The 18,223-nt window shown below is 33.8% G+C and overlaps 3 protein-coding genes across 3 annotated transcripts; 1 reads left to right on the forward strand and 2 right to left on the reverse strand.

The window, feature by feature from the left end:
• The first annotated feature begins 425 nt into the window (after positions 1 to 425).
• Rga (CCR4-NOT transcription complex subunit regena) lies at positions 426 to 9,651 on the forward strand. Its single transcript, XM_090113735.1, has 8 exons — positions 426 to 912; positions 2,551 to 2,823; positions 4,200 to 4,383; positions 4,753 to 4,935; positions 7,350 to 7,554; positions 7,907 to 8,071; positions 8,896 to 9,031; positions 9,520 to 9,651. The coding sequence occupies exons 2-8, from the start codon at positions 2,554 to 2,556 to the stop codon at positions 9,592 to 9,594; spliced, it is 1,218 nt and encodes a 405-aa protein (XP_089969861.1). The 5' UTR covers positions 426 to 912; positions 2,551 to 2,553; the 3' UTR covers positions 9,595 to 9,651.
• Positions 9,652 to 10,272: 621 nt separating this feature from the next.
• On the reverse strand, positions 10,273 to 12,874 carry Cdc37 (cell division cycle protein 37). Its single transcript, XM_090113891.1, has 5 exons — positions 12,667 to 12,874; positions 11,986 to 12,552; positions 11,655 to 11,770; positions 11,041 to 11,230; positions 10,273 to 10,668 (listed from the first exon to the last, which is right to left on the reverse strand). The coding sequence occupies exons 1-5, from the start codon at positions 12,697 to 12,699 to the stop codon at positions 10,450 to 10,452; spliced, it is 1,125 nt and encodes a 374-aa protein (XP_089970017.1). The 5' UTR covers positions 12,700 to 12,874; the 3' UTR covers positions 10,273 to 10,449.
• Positions 12,875 to 13,966: 1,092 nt separating this feature from the next.
• On the reverse strand, positions 13,967 to 17,394 carry Gr63a (Gustatory receptor 63a). Its single transcript, XM_090113745.1, has 5 exons — positions 16,861 to 17,394; positions 15,233 to 15,490; positions 14,626 to 14,904; positions 14,350 to 14,511; positions 13,967 to 14,161 (listed from the first exon to the last, which is right to left on the reverse strand). Exons 1-5 carry the CDS (start codon positions 17,392 to 17,394, stop codon positions 13,967 to 13,969), a joined length of 1,428 nt encoding a protein of 475 aa, XP_089969871.1.
• Positions 17,395 to 18,223: the final 829 nt, after the last annotated feature.

The following is an 18,223-nucleotide window of genomic DNA, read 5'->3' on the forward strand; positions in this document are numbered from 1 at the left end:
AAAAAATAAATATAAATAATAACAGTCATGACGGTAGTTTTGAAATTATTAAATGAAGACCATATTAAAGCAGTAAGTAGCTTCAATAATTATAGTAATTCTTTGAAAAAATTGTGTAACGTTAAGGTTAAGTTCTGAAGTAGATTAAAATTTAATTTTAAACTAAAATGCAGCATGAAAAAGCGAGCTAGTGTGAAAACTAACCATTCTCAGCAGGTTTTACTTTCAAATCTTTATATAGGTTATTAAGACTAAGGCTTTCGTTATCACAAAATTGGAGAAGCATCAGTACTTGAAAATTACTTAATATTTAATATCTTTAATAAATAATCATATATTAATATCTAAGTTATTGAGATCTATGGATTTAATAATTTCATGCGGTAACTTTTTACTTCATGTTATTTTTTAATGAAAGATCAATAGACCATCTAAATTATAGTTTTTAAAAATATATGATACTGAATAGACAAAATTAAATAGATAAAATAAAAAAATTGTTTAATATTAATAATCACACACAAATCTGTATTTTATTGCTAAATAAATCAATAGTTTGTGTATAGGCCTGAAAGGTGACTGAATTTGTAAATTTCCGCTCTAACAATATGGCCGCCAGTTGTTTAGGGTAATGTGGCTTACGACAAATCTGAGTGAAATTGTTAAAATACAAACTAGTGACGTAAAAATGTATAAAGTTTTGGGTGTTTTATAGCAGTGTTCCATGGAAAAATAGCCCTGGATATTTTTTAGTTGGTGCATTAAATGCTAAATACTGAAAAATTGAACAGTCAACAAACTTTTGTTTATTTCATTCAAGTGGAAATATTTAATATTCTCAAGGTGTTTATGAGTATGAACTATCCATACTGTTACTAAAATAAGAATTGAGGACTGACGTTGACACATTAGGTAAATATTTTATTATTTTATTTGATGGTGATCTGAAATTGGAACGTCTTCCAGGGTCGCCATTGTTTGACAGGAGAATAAATAACCATCTTGATCTACGTATACCAACTTTTGTTATTATTGACTTGTTTTTATCACATAAAAATTATCCAACATGCCAAATTGTTTACTTATTACATATAGTTAACATTTACATTTTTTGTTTATCACCTTTGATTGTAAATTTGCGTTAAAACTGTAAGTTAAATTTGCAGATTTAAATTCCAGCTGTCCATGACATTATTTGTACCAAGTGACAACATGTAGGGCACTATTTAATCGTATTTCTTATTTATTAGAAGTCCACACTAATTCTGTATTTAATCTTTATATTCTGCTGCACCTGTTTCTATGGTATCAATTAGTACATATTAATTGAAGGTGCATTTTCCCCTCTAGGATTATCTATTCAGTCAGCTAAATTTATTTATCCAAAACAAAGAAATGCAAATTAATATCGAAGACACCAAGAAATAATTGGAAAAACTATCAAACTTCTCAGTGCAATGTTAGTATTAATAGAATCACATTAATTGGAATGTGTATATAGAAAGTATATTGCAAATTATGAAAATGAATTATTTAAAGAAATTATCTGTTAATCAATCTCGTGTATGTAAACATGATAGTCCTAAGCTTAACATTTAGGGTGCACTCACACACATCAGTCACCGTCACGGCACGTCACCGGACAGGATCAAAAAAAAATATGTATCAATAGTTCTAGTATGACTCTGTTCCCACACGACAGTCGCCGGCACGAAATCTATCAGTGACGTCACCGGTCAGGCACGTCAAATAATCTTTCCATACATGTATCATACTTTTATCCCCACTCACCCGGTGCCGTCACGTCTCAGTTCAGTCAGCGTCGTGCTACCGTCAATAATTGCTACATGTTCTCTAGCGTGACACACGTCTAATCACTGACTAACCTGATGTATGTGTTCAATGATTCAGTCAAACCGGCGACGTGACTGACGGACAACATGACGGTGACTGGTGTTTGTGGATACGTACACAAACCGTCACCGATCAGTCATCGGTGACTTGACGGTGACTGATGTGTGTGAGTGCACCCTAAGTAGGAGTCTTTTATTAGAATTCATACATATTCCACAATTTCAAATCAGATTATTAATAATTCAATTCAACAGGTAAAATAACTTTACATGTTCAGCTTACAGTGTCTATTGCCTTTGAATCTTTTAGTTCTCCTTTTTATAGGTGTAGTGATAACAATCATTTAGCTGTACCTCATATTAATACAGTAAAAGATAACTAGAAAGGTAGCTTAGAGATACAATAATTTTTAATTCATGTTGTTATATCATCATTTGTATTCTTGTCATACCATATTCACTCCCTTATGTTTGAAATAAATTTCTCTAATCCTATATTCGCTGTCTTAACTAACTCTACATATACTTACTTCAAAAATTATTTAACCCATTGAGCCCTGAACGGCCAGATCCGACCGCGACACAATAGATTTTCTATTGTGTCTGTGATTCCGGGGCCTGATGGATTAAGATAAATATTAACTTACACAAAATGAACAAATTCCGTACTTATAGATATATGTATAAACATTTTCAGGGTATGGCAAACTTGAATTATCAACAAGCGCCTAGAAGCCTCGTAAGTGGGGGCGTCGGTGGGCGCGTCGGTTCGGGTCTCGTCAGCGGAGTGTCAGGACATGTGACGCCAACATTTGGTGGGCCGCTGTCACCGGGCCGGGGTTCGACGGCGATGCCCGGTGGTGCACCCCCCTCTATGGCATCTAGGTCAACGTTATTCGGACAGCGAGCATTTGCTGATCGGAGGGTACCAATGGCGACGCCACTGTCGCAAGCTAACTCAAATTCTATGGTATGTTGGTGAACAGAATTGTTCTTTTTTTTAACTTGCTTTTATTAGCTTCACCTGTCTGATAAAAACATCAGTTTATCATAAGGCTAGTAAAGAATATCAATGCTACAATTGTGTGAGATATTTTTGGTATTCGGTAATGGCTAATTTTGAAATACAATCTTAATATTTCATATCAATTTAGTTAGATATAATGGATGTAGTTCAGCCTGTTACATATTTTATTATTTCTCTATGATATTCGTTTTTTGTTAAAAATAAATGTAAAATGTCCCTTCATAATCTGTTCACTAAATGTATGAATACATTATACATTTTATGCAGCACAATACAACATTGACATAGTTATTTCTTCAGCTGACACAGTGGCCTCAATTTTAATTATATACAAAAACTATGATTGCTTGACAAACTCTTCAATTTACTTACACTCTACTAGACAAATGTACTAACATACATTGTACACATAAAGCTTGGTAAAGATTAGTCTTTCTCTTTTTTTGTGATCACTATAATATAGTGGGTGAGTGCAAGTTAAGTCATGTTGATTTTTAATTATATTATAATTATAAGTATCCCCATTTTTAAGTTACAATATTTTGGATTCATATTTATGGACAAATATGTTTGTTAGAATAGAAATATTAATGATTTATGCACAGTTGAGCCTTCAAGAGTTTTAGGGTTGCAATTAACTTACATATTCTATTTAGGAATAATGTAACATTCTTATGTTGGTAGAGTTTTAATACTTGGTTTAGTAATTAAAACTAGTTAGTCATACATAACAAAACTGTAAATGGGGCTTTAATTGCACTGTTAAAGGAAATTCTCATGGTAATAAAATATGTCACAGCAGTAAATAGTAGCCCAATCATCCTGCACTTTAAAATGTATGTTGTGACACGAAAGGAAGAGAAACAGAAACTTTAGTCCTTTAACTCCTAGTCTTATTTTACACTAGCTTTCCACCCGCAGCTTCGCCCGCGCAGTCAAAGAAAAACCCGCATAGTTCCCGTTCCCGTGGGATTTCCGGGATAAAACCTATCCTATTTCCCGGGATAAAAAGTAGCCTATGTCCTTTCTTGGATATCAAAATATCTCTATACCAAATTTCATGCAAATTGGTTCAGTAGTTAAGGCGTGATTGAGTAACAGACAGACAGACAGAGTTACTTTCGCATTTATAATATTAGTATGGATTACTGATAAGTTTTATAATTTTAATTGTTGAGCTTTTTACTTGTATTATGTGTGTCAGTGCAGAATTATGTTGCCTTTCCTTTGGTGGTAAAATAAAAGTCAAATTATTGTGCAGCAAAACTTAATTTCTTACATCCTAATAATATAAATAACGTTAAGTTTGCACGTTCCAGTCGAGCATGGCGAACCTGTCGCGGTTCAACGCGAGCAACAACTACCACTCGGTGTTCGGCGAGGGCGGGGACACGTCGACGCCGCCGCTGCTCGACCTGAGCGAGTTCCCGTCGCTGACGGCGCGAGGGGCGGGCGACCAGGCGCCGGCCGCGGCGCCGCCCCCGCCCGGCTCTAAACCTTACGGTGAATATGCACTTTATAACTGACTTTTTGTATGGTCCTATACAAAACAGTGATGCAAAAAAGTTAATTATAACCAATGCAAAGAATCGAAAGCAAAGTTACTTACGGCGTCTGTCATAATGTCTGTATGTAGTTATGCTTACATATTTAAAACTACACAATGGATAGAGTGATTCAAGAGGAAGGTTTTTTATTAAGTTTTAGACAAGGGGTCGAAACCAGGGCCAGAAAGCTATTTAATAAGTACTTTAAAAATGTATTTGTTGTTGTTGGTGTGATATGTATATAAAAAAAATTAAAATGTGGTGTGCATTATGTGCTACGCCATAATGAATAATAAACCACTAAACATTCTCCACCCATCCACAGTGGGTATGGTCAAGCAGCCAACCGCCGAGCAGTCGGAGTTCACGATGTCGTCGGAGGACTTCCCCGCGCTGCCGGGCACGTCGAGCGCGGGCGCGGGCGTGCCGCCGCCGCAGCCCGCGCCGCACGACTTCGTGCACGCGCCCGACAAGCCCGCACGGAAGGGCATACAGACCTCGCCTGAAGGTTGGTCGCGGTACTTACTATATGTTTGTGTTGACGAGCAAAGAGCAGTGTCGAAGTTTGTTTTATTGACATGATAACGTTTTTAAAATCGTTTTAGTCGGGTGACATGTTCAGAAACTTGTGTCACACCAAAACCTCACGAGCGCGATCGCAGGTATACCGAGAGAGAGACGGACCGATCTCCCGTCTCATCTCGAGCGCTGCCACCAATAAGACGTTATCACGTAAATATCTCGATCGTAAACCTACTTTACAAACAACCAATTTTTTTGTTTGTACTGTAATTCAAAACTCGTCGACTACGGTACGGTACGTTAAATATGTATGGGCCAAGCAAGCATAATATGCTGATGGTTTTTTTATAAAACAAATATAAACCTCGCTCGAAGATTGGTACAGTATGGGGATGGATTGTATAGTAAGTACAATTAATAATGTCTCACGGTGTAGTCGGTGCGAGTTTGCACACGCGCACGATAAGCCGGCGCGTAAGGCCATACAGACCTCGCCTGAACCTATGTGTACTACGCCTACGCCTATGTGTAGATATTTGACAAGGATACCGTCGAGAAAACATTGTCATACATGTTGCCTCACAGAAACACTCTAAAGGTTGGTACATTATATCTGTATTGTATGGACAAATTTCAAACTCTATAGCACATTCAGCGCTATACAGCACATACTTTTACATAAAAAACCAATTAGACTTGATTTACGGAAACTTTGAATAACCTGCAAAGTGTTAAGACGCATTAATATATTAACAACTGAAGGTATGTAAATCTTAAAATAGTAGAACCAGCAAGAAAATATGGTTTTTACCAAGGCATGTTGATTGCTAGCTAATAGCTAGAAGGTTGCTACAAAATATTAATAAGCATAAACTTATGTAAGATATTGTAAATATTTTATATTATTCTTTTACAGTGAAATATCACATTAAATAATAGCTATAATTAATTAAAAGAAAAGGTTTAGGATTCATTTATTGTATTGGAATAGGATGTGGTGTGATGAAATAACTTCTAATTATACTAAACAATAAATATTCATTATTCATTGTTTATTTAAAATGCAATTTATAATAATGTGCATGATACAAGTTACTCATAGACTAACATAAAATGACACATATTTCTTTTTCTTCCCCAAAGTTGTCAGTCAAGGAGCACATTCGGAATTTTATGGTGTGTATAACAAATGGAATTGTATGGATGTGATTAAAATGTTATGTTCATGTAGAATGTCGGTGTTCTTAGTGATTGCAATAATTGTAGTATGTATTCCAGGCATGTTTTAAACGTAGGTTCGCGTTTTAGTTATGTTTACATGTGTTTTTTTTTACGTGCGACAATTTTGTCTATGGTTAGTTTATTTTGTTTTTTTTTTACTGTCAAATGTCTTTGATCATTGGTTGTAAAGTTTAGATGAAATTATTATTGCAAATCAAATTTTTGTCTTTTGATGTTTAGTGTTTGATTAGTAAAAAATAAAGAATAGTTAATAATAATATGTTAGTGAGCATGTTATATTCAGTTTATTATTTATCACGTCTTTACAGCATGCAATATATTTTATTTATTTACCGCATTAAATATATAAGTTGTATTGTGCTTTTAGTTTGTAGTTCATATTTGTATCACATGTAAAATATTAATTGCATGTTTAATTTAACCTAATAATATAAAATAGTGTCGTATTTTTTATAGATTTAATGAAGAAGTATTTGTTTTGTTTTTCCTCATTAAATAGTATAAGAAAGGAAATTGTCGTAACTGTAATTTACATCACAGAAAATGCATAACGTCATGCAAATGCATGCGTAACATCAAGATTATCATCCTCAATATTATTACATCAAAAGTGTTACTCTTTTATGACAATTACCATTTTATTAAAAATGGGTACAAAGCCAGACTAACTATGAAACAGAAACAACTGAAAAAAAATTAACTTTCCCCTATATAAAATTTATTAAAACATCCAATACATCAAACAACAAATCTTCCCCTGACTGCCTTTCCTAAGAACGTAATATTTAGGGATGCATCGATACGCCTTTTCGCCGATACGATACCGATACTCTTATAAAAATATCGGCGATACCGATACCGATACGCTTACTGTGAATTCAAAAATGAAGGTATAATAAATAAATCACAAGAGACATAGGTTAATTTTTAGGCAATTAACCAATATTTTAAAACACTAGCTACTTGCCCTGACTCCACTTGTGAATTAAATTTTATCTTAAAAAATTATATAGATCATATTTTTTAATAAAGCAGGTGAAAGTACTCATCAATGCAAGTTTCTTTTACTAAGGGAAGAATTTGGGTATCGGATGCAACCCTAGTAATAATACAATAATATATTCATAAGAAAATATAAATAACAACACAAAATTCCAGGCAAAGTGACGAACATCCCCGAGACAATGATACCCAACCAGTTTGGCATCGTTGGCCTGCTAACGTTCATCCGAGCCGCGGAGTCGGACCCCAGTCTCGTGTCGTTGGCGCTAGGGCAGGATCTCACCGCGCTCGGACTCAATCTGAATTCGCCGGACAACCTTTATTTAACGTTCGCGGGGCCTTGGGCGGATACGCCTTGCAGGTAATTGGAATTTTTATGTAATAAATAAGGATATAAGGTAGCTTTTTATCATTATAATGTGTAAAATAAATTGAAAGTAATTGTTAAGTTGTATAAATTTCTACTGATAATAAAATAATATAGTAAATTGTCTAACATATGCAGATTATAATCCAAACAGGTTGGCTAAAAACGCATTTAAAACTTAATGTGCAAATAAACATTTGTCAAGCTAAAAGAAGTTGAAAATATTTTCTACACATACTATAAGCGAGAACAAACTTCGAAAATAAGTTCCGTAGCCAAGTATGCAAATCAAAATGTTGGCTTTTTCTAGTACAAAATAATTTATAATTTTCATGGTTATTTACAGGCCTCAAGACATGGACTATCATGTTCCTCCTGAATACCTGATAAACGGATCAATTAGGGAAAAATTAGCACCTCTACGACTGAGTCGATATAAAGAGGATTTACTTTTTTATCTATTTTACTGTTTCGTCGGAGACGTACTGCAAATTGCCGCCGCCGCTGAGTTGTAAGTGTAATCTTTTTTATTGACATTAAGCTTTAAAATTAAGTAGTAGTTTATACAATGATTGTTTATTTATAAAGAAAGATAAACACTATAATTATAATAAACCATGTATTAGAGATATAGATTGTATAGTAAAAAAATATTATTGGTGCATATGTGACGCTCACTACGCGTTTTGTGTTGTGGCTCTACTGGTAGAAATACCAAGATGACTCCTGAACATTTATAGGTTTACAAAAATGCCTGTCGCTCTCATTCGCACCAATATGTAGACCCAAAAAGGAAGAACGGCATTTGCATGTATTTATTTATGGTACAAATGATGCACAAAATTGTAATTATTATTGTATAACGTGTTCAGATATTGACGACGCGGTTGGCGCAGTGGTAAAGTAACTGCCTACTGAGCCGACGGTCCCGGGTTCGATCCCCGGTCAGGGCAAATATTTGTGTGATGAACTCAATTATTCGTTCTTGGGTCTGGGTGTTATCTATATATGTATTTATTAAATATTATATTTATCGTCGTCTAGTACCCACAACACAAGCCTTAATTGAGCTTACTGTGTAGTTAGATATAAGTTACACATTATGTAATATTGACATGATTTAAAAGAGCAACTATGGAGTTTCTTGCCGATTCTTCTCCATAGATACTGCTTTCCGAATCGGTGGTAAATGTTAAAAATACTTATGTAATGACGATTCGAAAGTGCTACTAAATAGTAGTCTAATTGAATAAATGAATGTTTGAGTTTGAGTTTTGTGGGACTAGGTCGATTTGTGTAATAATGTCCTATAATATTTATTATTATTTATTATAGATATAACCGCGAGTGGCGGTATCACACGGAGGAGAAGGTGTGGATCTCGCAGGCGCCCGGCATGCCGATGGTGGAGAAAACGTCCACGTACGAACGGGGCACATATTACTTTTTCGATGCGCATAATTGGCGTAAGGTATATTCCTCTTTTTTATATTATGTATTTACGACAAATGTATGTCAAGTTTATAGTTTGTAAGTAAGAGTAAGAATGATTAGCTGATGTAATACATAGTTTAGTTAGTTGGCTCAGTTTGCTGGAAGAGTCGTAGTTCTGTTAAGGGTTAAGTTTATATTCAGAATGTGATATTCAATCAGACTGACCACATATAAATAGTTGCTTGCCCCGGCCTTGCCTGGGTAGATGCGAGATAAAAAATAGCTTATGTTATTCAGGAAAAATGTAGATTTCAAATAATTAAAGATTTTTTAAAATCGATACTGTTAGAGTTTATTTCTTTCGTTCAAATCTTTCTCTTTATAATTTGTGTAAATGAAATCGAAAATAATTGTTAAAATATTTAAAGATAATTTTTAATAGGTACTCAATACAGATAGATTGTATTAAGAAAGCATAACTAAACAGAACATTCAATAAATATTTAATTAAATTTACTATTATAGGTGGCGAAAGAATTTCACCTGGACTACAGCAAGCTGGAGGGCCGGCCGCAGCTGCCGCCGCACGTGCTAACGTAGCGGCCGCACCTCTCTCACACTATTTACGTAGTTTTGTTATATAAAAAGTACAAGTTATACACTCGTTTTATTTTATCCTTCTACTTGATATTATAAGTAAAAGGTGTAGATAGATTACCAACATTCGAACTTTAAAACGACATTCTAACGCACCAAAGGAAGTACGAAAAAGAGACTACATTTTAATTCGCTGCTCCCAGTGCGATTTCACCTTGTCTACACCTTTCAACTTTATTGTTACTTCTATTGGGTGAGTGGATGGTTGCGTGATGAAGCAGTTAAAATATATTTTGATTGAAAGATTAGATCATTTTCAAGTAGACTTCTAATAAAAAAGCACTTTTGAATCGTCATAACATATTTTTAACATTTACCACCAATATTTACTGACGTGAAAAGTCCTATGGCCCTATGTCATAAAAGCGAAAGTGTGTTTATATCTGTTATTTTTTCTTTTACACAGAGAAAGTAACTCTATGACAGAATACTTAATACCTAGTAGGCTAACGCTATCTATCACTCAATGAAGCCATCACTGAACTGAGTTTGATGACCTGATGATAAGGTTAATCACAAAATATGTTATTTATGCAGAGAATAATAAACGATACAACAATTGCATAATATAATCAGGAGGGGAATTAAATTGGATAGGAGGAATAAATAAAAATTCATACATAATCTCCAGCATATATTGGGTTCATAATAAGCGTTGTTCTGTACACAACATCCACTGAAGGTTAGGTGGAAAACAATGAAATAATACTATTACTATTTATGTATTTCAATTATACTGCAAAAATTATAAAATGCAAATGCCATGTGGCTTAACTTATGTACAAGGTATCATAGAACTTAATCTAATTCTTCAGCACTGATAGAAGGCACTACATCTTTTTCAGAAGGCTGTCCGCTATTATCTTTCATAGTAGGTTCTTCGTCATTATTTCCTGGCACCCATAGGCCGGAGTCCACACACCTTTTCATATAATAAATAGCTTCTTGCTCTGGCATTTTCGCTATAGTTGCTTGAAGCATTGGGACGTCTTGAGCATCAAAGCATTTCTTCAATTCCTGTAACATTATCCTCCAATCATAGAATACATATTATGATACACACAAAAGGAGTGTGAACATAGCAAGTTCTCTTGATACTATTTATATTCCATATATTTATTTATTTATGTAACAGGAAATAGTAATTTAGAATAATTATTAATTAATGAAATAAAAATAGGTTTGAGATAAAAAGCTAATGCCAAACAATAATAAACAATAGTGTAAATTTGCCTAAATAATAAATTCTCATAGTAAATAATGAATAGCCAATACTGTATCTTCTGAATTAAATTTAAATATTTAGACCAGAAAGTTGATAAATTTTGGGAAGCATTTACTTTATTAAAAAAATACTATATGTCAACTACAGATATAACTACCACTTACATCAGGCAGTTCTTCATAAACTTCCACAGGATCTAGACCACCTGGCCCCAGTCTGGCTTGTCTTTCCTCTTCCTCTTGCTCTTTGATAGCCTCTTGTATCTTCTCTTGCGCTCTCTTTTGAATCCTCTTCTTAAATTGTTCAAGTTCATCATCAAAGGAGTCTTTGTATGTTTTTTCTGCTACTTGAATTCTGTGAACATGTTAATTGGGTCAATTTTCTAGGTATGATGATAAAAGTGAAGTCCCGTGTCCCCATAGTGTAGTAAGGGGCAGATGTATTATGTATACATCTGTTTCACTGATCAATTTTCTTTTGGGACAAGTAGGTGATCAGCCTTCTGTGTCCTACCAGACCGAGACATTTTTTTTTCTTCGTCTCCACCGGGAATCGAACCCAAGACCCCTCGGTTCTACGCTCACGTGTCAACCACTGTACCAAGGAGGCGGTCAGGGTATGATGATAGCACAATAAAAATTCTTGAGATTTTTGATATCTATGGAATGAATCTTGTGAGTTTGCTATACCTTGCCACTTTTTAATTTTTATATGCTCTGTAAAAATCCATTTTTGATGGCAGAGACATGATGTAAAAAAAAACATAACTTAAAAATACCTTGAGAAGAATGATCCAATACATGCTCGGGGATCCACATCTAATTGCTTTGATAGTTCAAGCATGTACTGCATACAGATAGTCTGATGAGCTACATGGGACATTAGCTCATGTTTCTGAAAGCATATACATAAATATAAATATTACATAATTAGGTTCATTAATAATTTATAGATTAAGTGCTGATAGCAAATAATCTCAGTTATTTTACTTAAAAATTTGAGTACAATTGTATGAATTCAAAGAATTTGGCATCTTTAATTTGTAGTCCCATTTTACTTACAAATTGCCCTAAAGGAATAGAAATAGATTATTGTATAAGTTTACTCACCCCCTCCATTTCCAAATTGATACACCAAATAACTAGATAATTAGCTGTTTCTTCACACACAAGCTGGTTGTGCTCTTGGAGAAATTGTTTTGAGTCATCATATTTTCTTAACATACCAAATTTCTTAAGAAGTTTTTCATTTTCATTTATGAATTTCTTCATCTTCGCTTCCTTTTCTTCTTCAGTCAAATTCTCATCTCTAGGCCTAGCGGGTTTCGTATTAATTACTGTTTTAGTAAACCCTGGTTCACTTATTGTGTCCACATTCCATGGAGTCGTTTTTTCTTTCTTTCTTAATTCGTCTTCTTTCTTCTGTATCTCCTTTTGCTCATTTTCTAAATCGGCAAGGGCTTTTTTCAGTGAATCCATATCTGAGCTGTCAGGTGCCACCTCATTTATCTTCTTTTTGGTTTCATTAAGTTTCCTAATATTCTCAGCCTTACGTTGTTCATGTTCTTGTTTTTCCTTTTTTCTTTCTTCCATTCTTTCGACTCTGGCTTGATGACGCCATCTAAATAACGACGGCGTATCAATGTTTGGGTGAGTTTCATCTTCATCATCGGATATCTGTTAATAAATTAGAAACGAATATAAATGTAACGTAATACACAACTGAAAAATAGCACAATGTTTACAATATATTAACCGTAAAGTTTAAAATAAAATTGATATAAGACCAACCTCAATATCCTTCCACTTGCTGTAATCGACCATTGTTGTGTTTGTGTGTTTTGTTTATTGGGTTTTACAGCAAACTGTTTTTAACTTTCTAGAAACTATGTTAAAGCCGCTTGACTAGGCGTTTTATAGATAAAACAAGAATGCAGCTGTAAAGTTATTAGTAACTTCCTTTGACACATAAAACTCCGGAATATTCTTTCAAGCTGACATTGATAGATGTCAATTAAATTTAAAGAAAACCGTACCAGCGTCCAGCTGTGGTAACAGCAGTACTGCCATTCATAAAAAAAGTGAATTGAATTGATTGAAAATCTATACTCATATTATAAAGCTGAAGAGTTTGTTTTTTTGTTTGAACGCGCTAATCTCATTAACTACTGGTCCGATTTGAAAAATTATTTCGGTGTTAGATAGTCCATTTATCTAGGAAGGCTATTATAGGCTATATGTATATCATCACGCTAAGGAGAGCCACACGGGTGAAACCGCGGAGCACAGCTAGTGGTTGTATAAACTATTGTTTATTTCTAAATTCAGTATTCACTTGAACTCTGATGTTAATTTTTTTATTTGATTAAATACTAGGTAGACCCCGCGGCCACATTCGCGAGGTAAAGGGATAAAAATATAATAGATTCGATCTTTTAATATTAAATTTACATGTGATTTTGCGTGAAAAAGTAACAAACATACATTCATACCTCATTCATACATACATGCATTCTTACAAACTACCGTCAACCGTGTTTATAATAAGTTATAACTTATTAACAACCTACTATAGTAGGTTGGTTATGAATGGTAGGATAGTCCACAACATAAAATTTGATAAAATACACTCGGGTACTTTAAAAAGGTTTTATTTTATCTATTAAAATTCCTAAATAATATTTAATTACCTAACAACTTATTTGAGTCTGCACACATAAAATTAAAATCTAACAACATTACTGTAGTTTTAATTTTAATATCAAATTTAATACATATTGGGTATATTACTATGCTATGCATCTATTTCTCTAACTTAATAATTACATAATATACAATACAAAATTCTTTATTTAACACACACTTAAGTACCTACAGAAGATAAGAAAAAGAAAAGAGAAAAACATATAAGATAAGCTTGTACACGTGTTAAATAGGCGGCCTTATCGCTTTCAAGCGATCTCTGCCAGGCAACCTTTGGAAAGGATTATACTAATATATATAATTAGTATATTATAACCCATATAATTAGTATATTATAGTTTAATACTATAATATACTAATTTATGGGTTGTTATAAGAGTTGTACTAACTAATTCTTCTTTTTTTTCTTTGCTAAAGTAGTGAGTATCGTCGTTGCGATTGTCGTAGTAGTTGTTATTTCGTCAACAATTCCACTGGTTGCCTGTTCATCCATCTCATCGGATTCCATAGCTTGACTATCATCAGGAATGCTAATTTGAAATTGTAGTAGCACCACAAGATACGTCACCATTGTAGCTAGGAGCTAAAAGCAATTTAAATATATTAAGATTCAGCTTGAGGTACAATACAATCACTTTTGGATGGTCTTCTTGTAGGTATATATTTTGCACTTAATTGGTAGCAGAAAATTGGCAAATTTTCGCCTAGGTATATAATTATACATTCGTAAGTTCTAAATAACATTTTATAAATTTTTATTGAGTGTTTTACCGATTTAAAAAGGTTCCGATTGACATCAAAGAATCCTCCAAGGCTTATTTGTGAGGGATTCATTTCAGTTGCCCTCAGGAACATATTCACCTCTGTTTGGGCATCTGTGTTCATCCAGGATAGTTCAACCATGAGCAGTTTCTTTTGGAAGTTTGTACGTACCTAAATACAATAAATTTTAATGAATAATTTTCAAAATTTTTTAATCATTTTTTTTTAAATTCAAAAGTTCTTCTATTTACTACAGGCTAATATATTAAAATGTTTAAAACTTACATTATGTGATGCATAATGCGCCTCGTCACAGATAAAAAATAACAAAAAAATACTGCAGCAAGCCGTCAACGCCAGGCCAATATCCTTTGTACCAAATCCCTCGGATATTTGACTCAGCAGCCCGTAAATAGACAGAGTGATAATTAGGAAAAGATAAAGATTGACGAAAGTAAAAGTATAACAATTGGCTATGCCTGTGTCCCGAGATAATTTGCTTAGTCTCAACCATAAAGCGCGATATTCAGCGACCTTTCCTGCCGGTCCAATGTGACGGAGAGCCTGGAAATAGGTATAGGTATTATTCTTAGAATTCTGTTCTTTATATACAATAATAATATCCCCACATTGCCCCGGTACTTCTTTATACTGACCATAAGCTCGAAGAAGTATTGTGTGAGCATAGTGTTAGGATAGTGAGATTCGTAGAGATCGCTACGAGTTACGGCTACGTAACCTTAACTTTTTCAACCCAAATACGATTTTCAAATAAAGATATTTACGTCTCTTTCTTCTTCTCTATCATAAAATATCTAGTCATGTGCGAATAAAGAGACATAAATAAAAAAAATAAACTATAATGTCACATTATAAAGTATAGGTACGTTACCTGTTGAAAGTCTTCGGCGAGAACATTAGCACACACGCTCAACGCCTCACATAAAAGATACCAATATCCACCCAATATATATGTTAACACTTCAAGAAATATATAAGGTAGGATTTGCATCATTTTGAAGTGTACCATCGTAACATGAGTGATAATAACTGATGTTGTAGACAATATAGGAATAATAGTCGCAATAGCGAGAGCTTTTTTGTAAAGTTTTATAGGAAGAACTCGACCGGACAAAGCTTTGTAGGCTAACTGCAAACAAATACACAGAATATTGTCTAGTTAGTATTAAAACACTTGCTTTAAATTACTATGAAACTAGTATTTTATTTAATCGTAGAATGAACCAAGCGAGCGAATCGGTAGGCCGCAGTAAACCTATGAATAAAATATTTATGGAGGAGGGTTTGTTTGTCCCAAGTAGGTACTTAAAGCTTAATTTAAAAAGGAAAAATCTAGTAATTAAGATTAGTGTCAATTAATTTAAAAAAAATGAACAGTGATATTATACTAATCTAAGTGGCCATACCATTACCATTGTTAATACCAAATTATATTATAATTACCCGAGTTTTTTTTAATATGAGCGTAAGAGTCATATTTCAGTTTTGAATTATTCAAAAGATTAAGTAGATATTTAAATTATTGTCGTCTTTAATTAATAGAATTCTTCCTCTTTTAACTCAGGTGTATTCTTATCTATACTTATAATAAATCTGTAGAGAGGCCAATTCTGTACATGAAATATATCTAAAAAAAAACTATGAAGGGGTGATAAGGGATCGCTACTGATGCCAAAAATGCAATCAGTAAAATTTTTGTCTGTCTGTCTGTCTGTCTGTCTGTCTGTCTGTATATTCGTTATAGAAATAAAAACTACACGACGGATTTTAACCAAATTTGGCACAATTATTCTTCATACTCCTGGGCAGGTTATAGTAAAAGAATCATGTAAATCGGTGTAGAAACACCAAAGTTATACATGAAATACGCTATAAGTCATCGCGCGTGAATACAGAATCATGCAGCCATAAGGATTATTTTTGTGTATCAGTTGCCGCGTTCGACGCGCTTCGCGGCGGGAGCTATAAAAAGGTGGCGGGTCTGCACCCGTTTCGCGTTGTCATGGCATCACGTGTGAACGGCTGAACCGATTTCGATAATTCTTTTCTATTATATTCCTTGAAGTACGAGGATGGTTTTTATGTAGAGAAAACGTAAATATGTACCACGGGCGAAGCCGGGGCGGACCGCTAGTACTTAATAATTATATTCCCTAAGATTAAAGGATTATGGTAAAGATCCGACACTTTCGGGATGATTTTGCCTTTGAATAATTAAAGCACAATACGGAAAATATTTTTTGTATCCTAAACATCGAAATATAATGTCAGAAGGATTGCTTTACGATGGCACAAGAAAAACATTACTTAACTTTTTCCTTTGTTGATATCTAGGCCAAAAGGCCAGCTGTTAAGGTAAGAAAAGGTCTGCAAAACTAACATTACCTACAATGGTTTTTGTGAGCTTGATATATGTTACGTCATTGTACAGAATAATAATGGTGCGAGGAATTAAATGAAAATTAATGGTAGGTATACTTGTAAATATACTTCATTTACCTCGAAACTAACCCATCCGTTTAGAGTCTCTGCAATTTTACGCGTCTCGTACCACATTATTGGGATCACCAGCATTGGGAAAAGATATACCGTGAAAAGGTATTCTATTACAGCTTCCTCAAATTTGCCTTCAGCCGTTCGCAAGATTTGCACTTTGTGTAGGGAAAGATAAAGAACGTATCCGACCAAACAAATGTATATAACCATAGAATAGAGCATTGAGGGTGATGCAATCTGAAATTGGTTTAAGCCTGCCGTTGGTCTCGTGAGCGGCAATATCCCCATAATACGCAGCAGGGTAAAGACGGGCTTTATATTTTCGTAAACAATGTCCTTGTAGATTTCCGGAATAATTAGGTTATCTTTAATTGGCACTATAGAATTCTTTGAAGCCGGTCTTAAATATGGGGATTGAGCTGGAGTTACGTCCAAGAAAATTATTTTATTTCTCGATTTATCCTCCATTCGCGGAGGAAAACCATTAGGTACAGATATTGTTGTTGGAAATAAAGAATTACTCGCATAAAGAGACATTTCGGGTGAAATTAAATATTTTTAAGTCTTCGCTTTGTTAGAAATCGGAAAAAGAAACCTTTTGAATTGAATTTGTTAGACAGAATGAATGTAATGGTCGGCACCTGACTAAAATGGCGTACCCTAATATTTCAATGCTTGACAAGATGATTGTGGCCACGTAAGCACGTTTTCATAAAAGTTTAAGTGCGTTCTTCACCTTGAAATAGACCTTGTAGGAAAATGTAAGGGCAAGTGTAAAGAGTTTACATTGTTAAGTAAACAAACCTAATGCATTTCCGTATATGAAAATCAAGGTTCATAAAAAAATATATAATATAAAGGTAGTCCTTTTAATTCTGGAAATTATGTTCTAGTTCCACTGTACGTTTGAATATAAAATACGTGAATTTAGCGATACATATCATATATGTACTTTAAAAAGGCGAACACGGAACAACAGTTTTTGTTTCAATTTAACATCAATAATTAATCATTGTTTTACAAACATATATTGAATGAAGAACTCATTATTCCTTGGTGACCCTCAAGCCTAGCCTTGTAGTAGGCTTGGCGTAGTGAAATATTAAGTTCCCACCAAAAATTCATCGAATTCCAATCGAAAATTATATACTTACGTTATGAAATGGTATCTACTTAAAATTCGGTAGGTATAACGGTAATTTATTACCTACACAAAATTACTACATATAAAATATAAATTAAGAAATGCTATCTAACAAAATATAAAAAGTTATAAGGGAGGATATTATGCTGCTACTGATGGGAGTTTAGGAATAATTGAATGCAAACTCAAACATACATATATTATTTTGTTCTTTAAATGAAG

This window comes from Colias eurytheme, chromosome 20 (assembly GCF_061535395.1).
Source record: "Colias eurytheme isolate Ceu_HAF_F1 chromosome 20, ilColEury1 Martin Lab GWU primary, whole genome shotgun sequence".
Lineage (NCBI taxonomy): Eukaryota > Metazoa > Arthropoda > Insecta > Lepidoptera > Pieridae > Colias > Colias eurytheme.